Raw genomic sequence first — 17004 nt, forward strand, 5'->3', positions numbered from 1 at the left:
TTTCTAAATGGACTCTTTAAACAAGATCACATGTAAAATAGTTGTATTATAACAATTAGAAATGGAGGCATAATTGCTATGAGAGCACTGAACAAGGCTATATTAATAAATAGATACACTCAAAAGAAGCCAAAATGATACTTGAGATGTCACGTTCATTACTCTAGAGCAGAGATCATAGAATTGGCATCACACTAGTTGAGTGAAGCAGGAAAGGTCATAAAGGGTCAAAAGAATGTGCAAGATATCCAGGGTCTCCATGCAAAGTTGTGCGGGTTGAACACTATACAAATCCAGGGAACACTATTTCCATTAGATGCATTATAGTGACAGGCTGTGCCCACTAAAGCACACTATATAGTGAAATGTCTTTTGCTTGTATCGCACTGACAACAGCTTGTATATGGCAAACTCTTAAGAAATATTTTCAAATTTAATTTCTACTGGCAGATATTTATCAAGGGATCCTCTTTTGCTTACATTGTGATAGCAGACAATAATTTTCCTCTTTTGAAGCTGGAGGAGGTGGCAAAAGAGGTTGCATGTTTATAGAAAATAAACATGCAACCAGGTGTCAGCAAACTATGACCCACAGGCCAAATTCAGCCCACTGGTTTGTTTTTGTATAGCTTGTGAGATAAGAATAGTTTTACCATTTTTAAACGATTTTATTTATCTATTTATTTATTTATTTTAAAGAAAAAGAAAGGGAGTGCAAGTGCAGGGAGGGGCAGAGGGAGAGAGAGAATCCCAAGTAGACTCTGCACCTAGTGCGGAGCCAGATGGATCTCACGACCCTGAGATCATGACCTAAGCAGAAATCAAAAATCCATTGCTTAACCAACTGAGCCACCCAGACACCTTCGTTTTTCCATTTTTTTAAAAGATTGAAAAAAGATTTTGTGACGTGAAAATTCTATGAAATTAAAATTTCAGTATCCAAAAATAAAGTCTTACTTGAACACAGCCACATCCATTTATTTATGTATTGTCTATGATAGCTTTCACAATAGTAGAGTCAAGTGGTTGTGACATACTTTGTGGCCCACAAAGTCTAAAATACTTATTATATGGTCCTTTGGAGAAAAAGTTTGCCAATCTCTGATGTCAACAATGAAATAGTCAAATATAGTATAATCCCATTGAGAAGTGAAGACAATAAAATAGACCTAAGGGTTTGTGAATGACTGTAGGAGAGAGGGGCTACTTAGTGAAAGTGGCCTAGGAGCTCTCTGTAGGTGACACTTCTGGGAGACCTACCTGATGAGTGTCTGCCAAACAGTGCTATAGGAGGAGAACCAGGGAGAGAAAACGACTTGTGAAAAGGCCCTGAGACAATGTTCAAAGCCCCAAATTTTTCTTTAACAAGTGTGATCTACAGCGGTATAAAAACACATTCATCTTAATAATCGCATTCATATTATTTTCAATAAATTGCTTAAGCACCAGATGCCCTATTTATAGAAAGTCCAGAATCTTCCTCTTCCCCCTCAACTACCCCAAAATATCTCAGAACAAAGTGGGGCCAGCTTGGTCCACGTGAGATCTCTGTCACTTGGTATCACTGGCCTACTGCTGCCTTTGCTGACTCAGGTTCTTGCTCTACCAGAGAGGGACCCCACAGCTCCCTTTCACAATTCAGAACTTTCTTGATTTTCATCCTCTTCTCTACCATTGTTCCCCAAAGCATAACACAGCATCTCAGGGCTGCAGGAGCTTACAAAGCAACTTTCTGGTGTGATGAAATCAGTCTATTTCTACACATTCATTCATTCAGTATACATCTATGGGAATCTGTTCATAAGTATAAGAAAGTGGCTGGAAGAAGAAATGACATATATTGATGGTGGTTGTCAGAAATATTTGCTGAATAACTCATTTAATCCAATGCTGATGGATGTTTTCCAGTATTATAAACAAGACTTTGATAGACACCTTTGTAGTTAACGCAAGTATAGGTAATAGAAAGAGGCAAAAATGATCACTTTGAATGTTATATGATTGTCTACCTGGAAAACAGTAGAAATCAACCAAAAATATTAGTGACAATCAAAAGTTGAGTAAGGTGGCTGACTATGAACAAAACATACAGAAATCTAAAGCTCTCTTATATGCCAAAAATAATCAGGTAGAAAGTAAAATGGAAAAAAGATCCTACTGCCCCTCTATATGTACATATATACACATTGCACACATATACACCAAATATACATATATGTGGATTCATTGTTAAATGTATGTATGTGTGTATACACACAAATCTATCCATATATTTATATGAGAAATCTAGAAAATTTTACTGATATACATGAAAGAAGATAGATAAAAGGAGAAACCTATCATGTTTTTGAGCAGAAAAGCAATATAAAAATGTGTGAGTTGCCCTATGTTAATCTGTATATTTAATACAATCCCAATGAACAGTTTTGAATTTCTTTTGAAAGAATAAATTTGATAGAAGAGCTTGTAAAATTTTGTAAAATGAGACTAATAAGAAAGAATTTGTCCCAATCAGATACTAAGGCACATTATAAACTTATAGTAATTAAGACTATGGAACTGAGCCAGGAAAAGGCATTCAACAGAAAGGAATGGTGAGAACAGAAAGACACTTAAGTATCTAAGAGCATCTAGTATCTCTTAAAAGAGGCATTTCTAAGAATGTTAGTTATTCAATTGAATACAGTTGGAAAACCTGACAACTTACTTAGAAAAAGAAATTGATTTACTGATATATATTTCTCTAAAATAAATTCCAGATAGACAAAAATTTTTTAAATAAACACTCTGCCATAAATCAGGTTGAAAGCTAAATAACCAAATAAGAAAAAATTCACATATTACACAAGGCTAATAACACTAATGTTGCTGTTATAAACAATCTATAAAATCACTTGAGTAGAACAATGAGCAAGGACAACTGATAAAAAAATATAAAGATGGACAATAAATATACCAAATAAAATGTTCAACTCAGTGGTAATCAAAGAAACAAAATAGAATGATTCAATATGATTTTTCACCCATAAAATTGTCGGATGCATAATGCATAATTCCTGTGGATGATATGGGAGAGGGAATTAGGCATATTTATACCCCGCCAATATGGAAATGTAAATTGGTTCAATTTTTTTGGAGGTTATTTGGCAACTTGTGGCATAATTGTAAAAAGTACATACTCTTAGGCTAATGAATCTACTTCTAGGAAAGAATACTCCAAGGAAACAGTAATTAGTAAAACCAAGAGAGGTCATTATAAAGTTGTTTATATTATTTAGAAATTAGAAAAAAAATCTACAGGTCTTCAAGTAAATAATTATTGAACTGAACTGTATGCAGCTTTACAATGTAGTGCTATGTGATCATGAAAAATTTGAAGTCGTTGATACATAGAGCTGGTCACATAGATTATCTTTAGAAATATTACAAAATGTGATGTGATGAGCACTGGGTGTTATACACCACCAATATTGAACATAATTGTTGAACACTACCTCTGAGACTAAGGATGGCTAATTGAATTTAAATTAAAAAAGAAATATTAAAAAACGGCATGTGTAGGATGACCTTATTTACGAAGGGAAAAATGAAGTATGTTAAAGCACGCATTGAGAAAAAAAAAAGCACTAAAATGTTAATGGTGATTATTACTTTTTGGCAGATAGATGGGTTATTTTTGTTTTCTTCCTTAACCTGTTTTTCTTCAATTTCCATTTTCTACCAAGAACTTAGATTACATAATAATCAGAAAAGTGCAGAGCTATTTTTATTTTCAGGGAAAAAAGATCCATTTTGTAAGTTAACTTGAAACACCTGTATTTCAAAGAGTAATTTTTTTTTCTTTCTTTCTTTTCTTTTTTTTCTTTTTCTTTTCTCTTCTCCTTCTCCTTCTTCTTTTTTTTTTTTTTTTTTTTTTTTTGTAGATCTAGCTCCTGGAGGTTCAGATGACTGGATCTATGACTTGGGCATAAAATACTCGTTTACGATTGAACTTCGAGATACAGGCAGATATGGATTCTTGCTGCCAGAGCGTTTCATCAAACCCACTTGTGCAGAAGCTCTCGCAGCTATCTCTGAAATAGCTGGGCATGTCATCAGGAATGCTTAATGCCCTTGATTCTTCACTCTTCTTCCATATTTTGATTCACTGGCTCCCACAACACCAAATCACTGTAGGTGCTCTAAAATTTTATCAGTAGTTTTGAGGAAAGAGTTTCCTCTTCCTTGGTTTTGCAAAAGAACAAGATAAATGCTACCTTAAAATTAAGGCGGGGAAAAAAATAAATAAAAATTAAAAAAAAATTAAGGCGGGAAGGGGCTATTTCTCTTTTCTAAAAAAAAAAAAAAATGTGTAAGAGGCTGGATACGAATTTGGATGCAGGATGTCTGACTACCCACCTCAAGCGACGTGAGCAACTAGGTTCTTGCAGACCCTGGGACCCCAAGGGGAAAGGTGGCTGGAAGCGCATCAAACATCTCTGCTCCAGTTTCCATGGGCTGCTTGCGCCTCTCCAAACACCACCGCGTCCCCCGGGCTCCCCCGTTGCTAGGCGACCGCCCAGCCCGCCGGGCAGGGTCAGACCAGGACACCCCCTCCCCGCGCCCCGTCACTGCTCAGTACACATTTTCCGCGCAAATGAATGAACGGCTGTAGTTATTTGCAGCAACAGATGCGCGGCATCGCCACAGCTGTGGATTGTAAGAAATCATGCAATAAAAGGAGGAAACGCTTGCTCCCCGCTTCACTTTCTCGTGGAAATTTTGGCTCTTCCGGGCTCTGGCCTCCCCCCCCTCCGCCCGCCCGCAGGCTCCGCGGTGAAGCCTAGACTCGAGGATTCCCACCGCGCCCCGCCCCCCCCCCCGGGGTGCCGCCGCACGAGCCGACGTTACGCACGGGGGGGCGTGTCCTCCGAGGGGGCGGGGCCTGCGCGCTGACGACTAATCTGGCGGCCGGAAGCGGTCCGCTGAGGAATCAGGGCAAACACTTGACTTCCGGCGGCCTTTCGAGTGGGTCCTCCCGGCGGCGGCCTGGTCGCGTTTTCGTTGCCTTTTCGGACCCTCCGCAGCGGCTCCTCGTCCTCTCTCGTCCTCCGGCTCAGGCTCTCCCGACCCTGGCGAGGCGGCGGGCGGGTTCTGCTTCTCAGCCGCCCCGGGGGCCCCTCGCCAGCGAAGGGCCGGTTCCCGGGAGCCGCGCGCGCACCTCCTTCTCCTGGTCGTCGTCTCCCCGGGGCCCGGCGCGGGGACAGAGAGTCGCCTCCCCCGCTCCTCGGAGCGGTGGCGGCGGGAGCGCCTCCGGATTGAGCTTGCGACGGGAGTCCGGGGAGGAGGAGGTAAGCTTGAAGTCGGGGACTTGGTGTGGGTATCGGGGGGGGGGCGGGGGTGTCCTCCCCCTCCCCCTCCCTCCAGCGCCCTCGGGTCACGCCGGGATGTTGAGCCCTCCTGGAGCATCCCCCCCGCAGCTCAGCAGTAGCTGCCTGGGTTCAGGCTTCGTTTCTCGCTGTCGCTGTCATTCCGACGGGTGGATGCAGACAAAGACTGTGTGTGTGTGTGTGTGTGTGTGTGTGTGTTGGGGGGGTCCCTCCCCCCCCTTTGCGGGCTTTGCGCCCTATTCGCGTTTGTTTGCGCTGCAAGGGGTTGGGTGCTGGTGGGTGGGGTCGGTGGGCAGGAACACGGTCTTAGCTGCAGAGGCTCCCTCCTCACGCCTCCCAGGCCTGTTAGGAGAAATTGGCCCCTTGCTGTCGGTTGCATTTGGTCTTTTTGCTTATTTCCCCGGCAGTGATGGTTGATCGGAACGACTCGGGTCCCGGAGGTCGAGGAGGGCTAGCATATGGTTGCTTTTGGCAACCCCCCTTGTGGGAAGCGGAGGAAGGTGGCGTGAAAGGAGAGGGGGTCAGCTGTTGAGCATCGTCTCTTCCTCCCTGGGTTCAAACAACCTAACGTGGGCTGCGGGGGGGGGGGGGGAAGAAAAAAAAAAAGATCCGACGTTGATATCCCTTGAATGACACCGGTAGGATCTTGCGCCCTCACACACTGTTTTCGGTTATGTCGTGAAGTTCTTAGAGCATCCGAGCCGCTCTGAAAATGGTAGGCCCACAGTACTAGCTCTTCAGGTCTTCGGGTTTCGGGAAGAACTAAAAGTCTGGAAAGTATCTTCACACCTCAGCTTTTGCAAGACCCTGCAAGCTTTTGCAGACCCTGCTGCCGTCTCATCTGAATGTTCACGCGGTTACAAGCCGTGCTACGTGTGTATGGTGCCAGTCAGCGGAGTCTAGTTTTGTGATATTCTTTTTTTTTTTTTAAGATTTTATTTATTTATTCATGAGAATACACAGAAAGGAGAGACACAGAGAGAGAGAGAGAGGCAGAGACACAGGCAGAGGGAGAAGCAGGCTCCATGCAGGGATCCCGACGTGGGACTCGATCTCGGGGACTTCAGGATCAGGCCCTGGGCTGAAGGCGGCGCTAAACCGCTGAGCCACCCAAGCTGCCCTAGTTTTGTGATATTTAGAATTACTGGCTTTAGTGCCCAAAACCGACAGTACTTTTTTTTTTCCCCCCATGAGTTTTGTGGGCAGATCTGTAGGTTTTCAAATAATTTCCACCTCCTTAATAAAAATAATTTAGGTTGTAAGGTGACAGTTTAAACAAGAGACTTAGAGCGTTGATGCAAGTATGTAGCAATTTGTGTCGGTAAAAAAACAGTTGCACCATGAAGCTTACTTAGACTTTTCCTGTGTGGACCTGGTGAGATCCAGTTTTATCAAATGCACGCCTCTTACTGGCTTGCTAATACTTGCTGATTCAAAAATGAATGTTGATTGCATATTTAAGGTACGCAGATCAATGTACGTATCGGTAAGTTAATACTAAAATCCATCAAGAGGATGCTATTTTCACTTCTCTACAAGTTGTTAGAGTTTTATTAAATTGTCAGTGTTAGTTTTTATTACAGTATGCATTGGCAGTTATATATAGAGCCAAGAGCAAAATTGTGTGATTTACATTTATTGGAAGACTTGGTTTTCAGTGCGGCTTTTGGTCTTCGCTGCTGCCTCCTCCAACCCCTGTCCGTTTCATGTAGAGTTGGAGCTCTTTTAGTACATACTTAGTTAAAAGTTAACTGATGTTGCTATTTAAAGCATCTTTATTCTTTTCGGGTAGTGTGTAGGTTACAGTTCTGTTTATTTCACTTTATAGTGGCTGCTGGCATTGGCTATTTTCTGTTCATAGTCTTTCTAACAAATTATTTTTCCTATCGTTCTATGTGCAGTCATTCATGGTATTGCCTTGCGCGTAGTGGTATAGTCAATTTAGTTCTGTTAATTCTGTTTGGAATTCAATTTGGAATTGTTTTAGTCTGTCTATATGTAAGTAACCTGGAAGACTGTTGTAGAAAGTTATTTTTTAAAAAATTCTCCCAGACTATGCATCAAATAAGCTTAATTTTTTTCTTTCAAAAATATGAAGCATAAATAGAAGAGGCTTTATTTTTTGACACAAACCTTTTACCTTTAGAACTTCAGTGGGTAAGAATTTATTCTACTTTACAGCGCATTTATGTAGTTTTAATTGTTTAATGATTTGACATGACAGTTTTCCTAATATTATGCCGCAGCTTATCCAGATTAAAACGATTTATGCTTTCATTTGTGCTAGGGGAAGATGAGGCCTCAAAAAGATGTGATTATGGATTAAAATGAGAATATTAGAGTTGATATGTTTTATTAGCAAGATATTAGTAATTAGGTTTCAGGAATAACTGATCATTTAAAAAGAGGCTTCTGTATGTTTCCTGTTAGCCATATATATATTTATAGTGTGTAGCTTTTAGTACATTGTGATAAAAGTCTGGGGGTCTCATGACCTCCTTTTGTTGTATTTTCAAAAATTTAAACTCTTATGCCCCCTGTTTTTCTTTTCTCAGTTGAAAAGATATCGTTAAAACCTTGATATCTATTTACTCTACAAGTAGAAGGGAGAAAATAGGACAGTAACTCCATAGACTTTCACCTGTGATACTTGGGCTTTGATAATGATGATATTTGGGAAAGACATAATGATGTGGGTGAAAGTATGTTGACAATTTGAAATCAAAGATTAATTTGAAAACAAAACTGGGGGGAAAAGATTTAAAGTCTCTAAGAGAGGGAAGACTTTAATATTTACATTTTTATTTTATTGTTCCTAACTTTTCTCACATACTTTGAAGCATTTGCTTATTGAAGTCTGTTCAGATATTAATTGGAAAAGGTTTTTCTCTCCTCATTTGAATCTATATTTTATTTGATTGTGGTATATATTTGCCTTTGAGGACCCAAATTTTTAGATTGAAAATTCTAATTGAGTTCATTGGTAACATACTTTTAAATTAAGTAAATAAAATAAATAAATAAAAGTAAATACTTTCCTGATATATTGTAGATTGTATATATGTAGACAAATAGGTTTAAAATAATTTTTTTGTATTCTTTATAAGCATAAAGCATTTTATATAGGTCAATCATTAGTATTTCAGTACTATTTCTAAAACTTATTGTTGACTGCTGATAGAGTTCCTAGGTAGGTGATCAGAAGAATTCCTCTTCCCTTTCAATTAGAAGATTTTAAGTCCTACTTTTTCCCTTTTGCCACAGATTTTTTTTCCTGTCTACGACCTCTCTAATATAGACTTGGTACTCGAAGTCAGTGCAATTTTAGGAGGAAGTCTGACACTATTGGATGCTGAGAATATGACTTTTACTTCTTTGCTGTTTTTCCTTAAATTGGAAGACTCAACAGTAGCTAAAAGTAAAGTTCCAGTGATAATAACTGTGTAGGTGAATCTTGAGTAGTTCTTGCTGTCACTGTTACAAGCAACTTTGTCTCTGTGGGAAGATACTTTTTTTTGTGGCAGTGATACATACAAGGAGGGGTATAAGATTCCATCATCAGTTCTCACTTGTTTGTCTTTGACATAGCAGTCCAGACCTTTTGAAATCTTGAAAGTTTATGTTAGTGATCCAGGATTGGAGAGAAGCCATGCCATGGTTTTCAGGGATAGGCCTGGGGAGCAGTGGAGTACTGATCCAAGCAACAGGTTATAGAGCAGGATGAGAAACAGTTAATATCTGGAGCCCTCAGAAAACAAGAAAGGAGATGCTAGATGATCAGTGTTTCAGGTATAATAGCTGTTGTTGTAATTATGGAAAGCACTACCACTAACTTTTTTGAGGAGAGTGTGTTGGGAGTGGTGGCACGCTGGGAGCAGAACGATTTCCATTGATAGTGGAGGGAAATATGTAAGGTTAGTTAAGGTCAGTCTTCTTGAGGCAGCTTGGGGAGATGGTGTGCCTGTTTTCCACGTTCTAAATAACTAATTATAGCTAATAAGGAATTTTTAGAACTCATTCCATTTTAAGTTTATTAATAGATGTTTAAAAAATTGAATTAGTGAATGATGATTACAGTGTACATCAGTATATTAATATATATAGCAACATAATGAAACTTTGAACATTTGTTTTTGTTCTAAACTATCCGTTTTTTGTGATATAGTCACTTTTTATTGACTCAGATATAAATTGTAAAAAAGTGGTTTTCTCAGTTAATTAAAGCTCTACATTTTCTAGAAGATCTTTTCCCAGTTCCATTTATTTTGGATTTCCTATAAAGAATTTTTCAGTTCTGTCAAACAAATGGACATATGGAATTTTACCACATTTTAGTCTGTAAATTCACTTTTGGGCTGAGAATGAAATCAATAATAATACTAATAATACTAACTTAAAATAGTAACTGCTGTGTGTAGAGTTGGCTGTGTAGTTCCTTATTTGGAGAACAGTTGATAAATATGTGGTTTTATGTTGCAACAAATTCTTACTCATTAATGTGACTAATTAATGACTAATTTTTACACTTATTTTTACAAATTTGTAAGTTCTCTTTCAACTTCTTTGAATCACTAAAGATTAGTTGCTAAGATGGTGGTATTTTATATTAAAAAATAAGAATACACATTTTTTTCCCAGTTTAAAACTACCATATTATATCATTTCCTTTTTTCCTCTTGGTTCATTATCTTTGTTTATTTATAAAATGTTGTCCTTACTCTTAGGATTCTTTTAAAAATGTGACCTTAAAAGAAGTATCTAATTAAACCAAATGTCGTTTATAATATTATTAAACTTTTGATTTGGTATTATCAAAACTTAATTTCCTTTCAAGTGGTATATCTTTACTTTGAAACTACATTAAAGAGCTTTTTGAATTTGTGAACTTTACGGAGACCAGTTCTATATCAAATGGAACTTTTACTTCTTTAGCTATCATTCTTTCTAGTAACTTTTGACTATTGATAAGATTTCAACTAATTGGATTATGTGAAATATGATATGGTGTAGTGTTGTTTTGTTTTGTTTTCTTTAGTTAGGCAATTCCTGCTCAGTTCCCGCGGTTATGTACTAATTTGTTCTAGATCTAGAATTTAATTTTTTTTTTCTAGTATATATCCTATTACTGTTACCTGATGTTTTCATTTCCAGTTGAATCACCTGATTATATACTTGGATATATTGTGTTACGGTTTTAGTTTTAAATGTTTTATTTACTTTTGTAAAATATTTTTACACTTTGTCTTTCTTGTTTCTAATAATGGTAAGATAGCCTGTTCGTCACTTTTAGGATCTTTGACTTTTATATAAGTGTAGCATAAATTATAGAAACATCTTGAGCTCTAGTTCTATAGCCTATTATAGGCTGTATAGTCCTATTTTGAAAGAAAGTCATTTTATCAACATTGAATTTTCTTTATATTATTGGAAAATTAATAAATATCCTTGATTAGACTGTTCTTTTTTAAGCTCTGTTAAGATGAAAAAAAATTTAAATAGTTTGCACTTTTCTACTAAGCTGATTTTTAGAATATACCTAATGTCACAAACCGTATAAAGCATAATATCTATCAGTAAAATTCTTGCCTGATTTTATTTTCCCATTCTCTTTGACATGGCTTTCTTTTCCAATTAACTACCTTATGGAGGATGATAGCACAACTTTTCCTTAAAAGATAGTTAACTAAATTTTGAAAGTTTTATAAGTAACTTAGAAACTAAACATTTTATAGTTTGTTTTCTGAGGTTGAATGTGCTTTGAAAACTGTGAGTAGAATCTTATTCCTTCACTCTGCAGAAGAGTTAGGATTCTAGGCAACAGATTTCAAACTTGTTATAAGTTCACTAATGTGTGGGTTCAAAGATACCTTCTGTTTACCTGTGACCTCTCCTATGCCTTTTTTCTCCTGAGAAAAATTCCCCATAATTTTTTACAGTGTTATCTATAGCTTTATCTACATATAAGTTCTGGGCAGTTAATTTAAAACTGAAGAATTTTACAGTTTTGCCTCTCTCTTTTTTGGTTAAAGTAGTACAAAATGTCAAAAATTAGAAGGAAGGTCACAGTGGAAAATACCAAGACCATATCTGATAGCACATCCCGAAGACCCAGTGTATTTGAGAGGCTTGGACCCAGCACTGGCAGTACAGCAGAGGTGAGTTGTCACTAGAACAGTCACAGGGGTTATCTTGTAATCCTGTTCTTGAATACTGATTTGTATCGTAAAAGTGAACAGGTTGTTGTATTGTAGGAATGTTCAGTAAATTTTTAAAACTGAGTTTCATAAAGGAGGAGTGAAAAGAATTGTTATGTTTTTCTTTTCCTGATGTTTTTATTGTTTGGGGAATAATGTATCTCAGGGTAGCTGGAATTTTGGTAGCATTTGTTTTAATTTTGTCCCACTGGCATATTTTTTCTAGAAATAAATATGAAATTTACATAGTAATATCTGTCTCTTAGACACAGTGCCGTAACTGGTTGAAGACTGGCAACTGCCTCTATGGAAACACTTGTAGATTCGTACATGGCCCTTCACCCCGTGGTAAAGGTTATAGCAGCAATTATAGAAGGTAAATTAAGAACTTTGAATTGTTCATATACTATTAGAAGATGATTTTGTAATTTATCTAGTATAAAAATCTGAAATACAAGCGTATATTTGATCAGATTTTCTCTTTTGGTGGTGGTCTTATCAATAGTCAAAGATCAGTAAGATCTTTTTAGTTGTTAATTTCAAGATTAATAAAATGTATGCTTTAAACTATTTGCTCAATATTTACTGTTTTTGCCAATAGATTTTTTAAATAATATATGTATGACTTACTTCCCCCTACTCCTAGTTACGTACTAAAATGGTTTAAGATTGCAGAACATCATAGATTATTTTTACTGAGGAAAGACTGTTTTTAACCCTTAAATTTTAACAAGGATATAGTTTTAGCTTTTTAAGATGTTTTAAATTCAAATCTAAATGACATACGACATTCTGCTGCAAGCTCTGTACATTAAAATGCATTTGCCAAATCCCTTATCATAATGTACTAATGTAAATGAAAATATATACTTGCTTACACATGGATAAAGGTACTACTTCCTATTTAAGACATCTTTTTGCCTTTAATAAAGGCAAAGCTAAATGAAAATCTAATAAAGACCTTTTATTTTCCTTTCAGTTCAGTTCATGATGATTGTGTTATGGTATTTAAGTATGTAATATATGTAAAGGTTGTCACAAAAACAGTTTAAAGTTGATTGGTAAACAAATAGTTAACCAGTTCCTATAATTGGATGTGCTGATGGCTTTGGTTATACCAATAGTATAAAAACTGAACAGTAGCATTTGTAGGTTTTTTTTTAAATGGGTGAGTGTGTGTGTGTGTATAAATATTGAAGCTTAGTGGAATTTAAAACTCAAACCCTTAACTGACTTCTTGTTCAATTAAACGTACATTTTAGTTTACTTGTGATGCTGTGAATACTCAGTTTTATTGTATTTAGATTGTCATCCTTGCCTTCTGTTAATGTGGGAAAACCAATTCTTACATATGTTTAATTATCTGTACAAATATACACCTAGATAGTGTTTCAACAATTTTAATGTTTTGTTCATATTATTACCACACCTTTAAAATACATGCCTAATTCATCTCTGAAGTTTATTGTTAACTGACACAGAATTTTTATGCAAGAGGTGATTTTGAGGAAAATGGTCAGAGAATTTGTCTAAGATGGGAAAAAATAGTGTCATTGCCAGACTTAGAATAAAGGATTTTTTTTTTGTTATTTTGTGCATGTTTTTCCATTCGATAACCCCCTTTGGATTTGTCTTTTTTTCCTTTTTTTTATAGGGAAGAAAATACGGTTCATAATGTGATTCAGAGATGGAAAGAAAAGCAGTGTAATTCAGAAATGATTAGTCACAAGATTAATAAGCATTCATTGTATGTAGAGCACTCTGTTAGGAGCTGCTTAGGATAGAAACAAGTTCTTAATAAGTTGTCTTATTACATGAAGGAAACCAGGGCACATAAGATTAACTTGTATATCATAATTATAATTTAAAGTATTTAAGTACTGGTTTTTAATAAGAAGATCCACTTTCAAGATCAGATTTAACTGTTTAAACATTTATATATTCCTATAAAATGTACATGCAAATGTTAATGAGATCCTTTAAAGTGAGTTAACTGAAATTATATTTATATCTTCATTATGTGACTTGTATTGATTGATACAAGAATTGATTTGATTGATAACTATTACTTGAAATAGATGTAAATGTTTATGAGATTGTTTCTGTCTTTAAAAAAATACTCACACAGTGTCTTTTGGTCGCCAGTGAGGGACCTACCATTTTTTAACTTCTATTGCCCTTTTTAAAAAAGCTCCTCTAGGAATATTCTTTAAAGGCAGTGTGTTTTCCATATCTGCTTTGTTTTCTCACTTAACAATAGTGTAAAAATAATTGGGAGCCATTTGTCACATTTTCAGTATGAATTATGAAGGCTTACCAGGGTTGAACATAACTATGTATGATTTTCCTTGATTAAAAAGAAATCCACTGCCTAAACCTTGTTTTGAATCCTTTAACTATTTTCTATTCTGAAATAATTTCAAATTTAAAAAAAGTTATAAGAATAACATAAAACTCCTATATGTCCTGTGATTATTAAGATGGATAATTTTCAGTTGTTGATGTTGCATCCAGCCACATATATGTATGCATGATAATACTGTTGCCCCTTATTAATTTTGCAACATCGTGATTTAAAACTTTATCTTCCTACTTTTTACTTTCAAATATAAGTAGTACATTTATGTGATTTTTAGAAAAACAAATGAAGCTGTTAATTACAAATTCCTTTTTCTTGGTTCACACACAGTTTCTTATTCATATCACCAGTACCTGCCACCCCATGGAATTTTATTGTATACATTTCTGATTGTTATGGGGAGAACGCTTGTAAGTGACATATTTTTTATATATTAATATTTAAGCTGAAGCAAATTAATTGTTTTTCTGAATATTAGGAGCCATGGACAGAAAAAGTTTATTGAGATTCATGAGGTATTTCTGTAAATACATTCTTATAAATGTTATATAAATATAGATTTTTGTTGTTTTGTTTTTTGTTTTGTTTTTGTTTTTTGGTTCAAAGGTCACCAGAAAGACCTACAGGGGATCTTAGAGAAAGAATGAAGAACAAGCGCCAAGATGTGGACACTGAGTCCCAGAAACGAAATACAGAGGAGTCATCCTCACCTGTTAGGGTAGGAATGAATTTCCCAAAACAAAGTTAAATTTCAGTAATGACTTATTATATATGTTCCATAATATTATGTTGTGTGCTAAATATATGGTAGATGTGAATAATACCACATTATAATGTTTATATGGATAGTGTAATTTAGGGGAGAAAAAAGTCCTCTGGGAAAACTCCTAATTCTCTGAATCAGTTCTTGGTGGTAATTAAGATGGAGGGAATTGGTTAGTGGAGCTTAAGTTCAACTTCATAGGATTTCTGGATCTTGATGGGTATCATAACTATCTAAAAGTATTCTTAAATCTTCAGAATTCAGCCAGCCATCATATCCTGCTTGTTTCCAAGAAAGGTTAAAGTGGACTATAGTAGGACACTTAGAAATTAAAACAATGAAAGCAAGGCATGGTGTTGACAAAAACTGAACCAGAGAATTTAGGTGAAGGAAGGCACATGTGACCACAAAGTTTAATGGTGGGTTTCCTGACAGTGACGCCAAAAGAGAAATCTTAATTTATGATGTAGCTTATTGAATAAAAGAAAACGTCAATGTTTCATACGTGGAAATCTCATCCTGAGCTTTTTTTTTTTCTTTTCAAGAAACTGACCACCATCCCTAGACGACCACTATGTCACTATAGATTTGTCTGTTCTGAATATTTCATATAAGTGGAGTCGTGCAGTATGTGATTTTGTTTTTGATTTGTCTTTCACATGCCATAGTGTTTTCAAGGTTTATGAAAAATTATAGGATATATCAATATTCTGTTCCTTGTTTTTGCTAAATAATAATCCATTAATACATCACATTTTATTTATCGATTCATTAATTAATGAACATTTGGGCTGTTCCAGATTTAGCACTTATGTATCATGCTGCTGTGAACATCCTGAATAGTTTTTTGAGTGACATGTTTTCATTTCTTTGGGGTTTATATCTAGGAGTAGAATTGGCTGAGTGATATACTAATTCTGTGTTTAATTTTTTGAGAAACTGCTAGATTGTTTTCCAAAGCAACTGCACCATATTACATTCCTGCCAGCAATAAGATTTCCAATTCTGCCTTTGTCAGTGTTTGCTATTACAAACTCTTTGATTAGAATCCTCTTAATGAGTGTGAAGTGGTAATCTCATTGTAGTTTTTGCATTTCCCTGATGGCTAATGATACTGAACATCAGTAATATTGAACAATAAGATGTGCTTATTGGCCATCTGTGTATCTTCTCTAGAGACCTGTCTTTTTCAGATCTTTGCCCCTTTTTAAATTTGGGTTGTCTTTTTATTGTTGATTTGTAAGAACTTTCTATATATTTTAGATACAAATTCCTTATTTATGATTTGCAAAATTTTTCTTCTATCCTGTGGATTATCTTTTTATGTTCTTGATGATGTCCTTTACAGCACAGATATTTTTAGTTTGATGAAATAGTTTATCTGTTTTTGTTGTTTGTGCTTTAGGTGTCTTATCTAAGAAACCATTGCCTAATTCAGGGTCACAAAGATTCATGCCTTTTTTTTTTTTTTTTTCCCAAAGAATCTTGGAGCTTTAGCTTTAGCTTTGATCCATTTTGAGTTAGTTTACATTTATGGTTCAGCCTTATACTTTTTCATCTGGATATCTCAGTTGTCTCATATTATAACCGTTTCATTAAAATTATTGAATTGTTTAAAGAGAAACTTTCTGATCATTTAAGCTGTATAGAAGCTTTCCTATGATTGTTGCTGATCCTCAATAAAACAGCTGCATTACCATTTTACATTATAGTTTGTAGAGATTTATCTTCAGGAACCTAAAGTAATGTACTTTTCAGTATGTAGCTTTCTAATGTCTGATGATAGATACATAATACTGCTTTAGAAATCTTAGATAGTAGTTCTCAGCTAGAGGTGTGTATGTATCAGAATTCTTTTGGAGGAGAGATAGTGTTTTGTGAAATACATGCTGATACTCTACCCCTGATTTACTGAATTAGAATTCCTGGGTAGGGGCTGGGCACAGGTATTGCATTTTGAAGTAACTGATTGCTCAGAATATGGAATGAATTCCATGAGTTGCTGGTAATGTTTAACAACCACTCAGGGAAAAAAGCTCTGCTTTATGGGATTTGCCAATTTCTTTAGCGTAAATACTACCATCATGGTCAGTTTCAAGCTGGCTTAGTGATATCACTGAATACAGATTTGGGAAGAGATAATCATTTTCACACCATTATATAGTATTTTTCACACGTACACATAAATATATGCGCTCACATATAGTGTAATTAACTGCAAGACTAAAATGTACTAAAATATTTAGGAAGTGAATTTTGAATAACAGTACCTTTGTTTTTATTATTTGTGTAATTGTTAGCTTATATGATTTGATTTTT

The 17004-nt window shown here is 35.8% G+C and overlaps 2 protein-coding genes across 5 annotated transcripts in view; both read left to right on the forward strand.

Annotated features, from left to right (window-relative positions):
• CPB2 (carboxypeptidase B2) overlaps nucleotides 1-4734 on the forward strand; it is a 51869-nt gene extending 47135 nt beyond the window's left edge. Inside the window, exon 11 of the mRNA XM_055335622.1 lies at nucleotides 3924-4734. Within this exon, the coding sequence (XP_055191597.1) occupies nucleotides 3924-4108 (185 nt within the window). The 3' untranslated portion in view covers nucleotides 4109-4734. The remainder of the gene's footprint in view (nucleotides 1-3923) is intronic.
• Nucleotides 4735-4984: 250 nt separating this feature from the next.
• ZC3H13 (zinc finger CCCH-type containing 13) overlaps nucleotides 4985-17004 on the forward strand; it is a 92315-nt gene continuing 80295 nt past the window's right edge. For all 4 annotated transcript variants that reach the window (XM_055335906.1, XM_055335907.1, XM_055335908.1 and 1 more), the window contains exons 1-4: nucleotides 4985-5330; nucleotides 11399-11524; nucleotides 11830-11939; nucleotides 14529-14640. In XM_055335906.1, the coding sequence (XP_055191881.1) occupies nucleotides 11408-11524; nucleotides 11830-11939; nucleotides 14529-14640 (339 nt within the window). In that variant the 5' untranslated portion in view covers nucleotides 4985-5330; nucleotides 11399-11407. The remainder of the gene's footprint in view (nucleotides 5331-11398; nucleotides 11525-11829; nucleotides 11940-14528; nucleotides 14641-17004) is intronic.

This window comes from Nyctereutes procyonoides, unplaced genomic scaffold (assembly GCF_905146905.1).
Source record: "Nyctereutes procyonoides isolate TBG_1078 unplaced genomic scaffold, NYPRO_anot_genome, whole genome shotgun sequence".
Classification (NCBI taxonomy): Eukaryota; Metazoa; Chordata; class Mammalia; order Carnivora; family Canidae; genus Nyctereutes; species Nyctereutes procyonoides.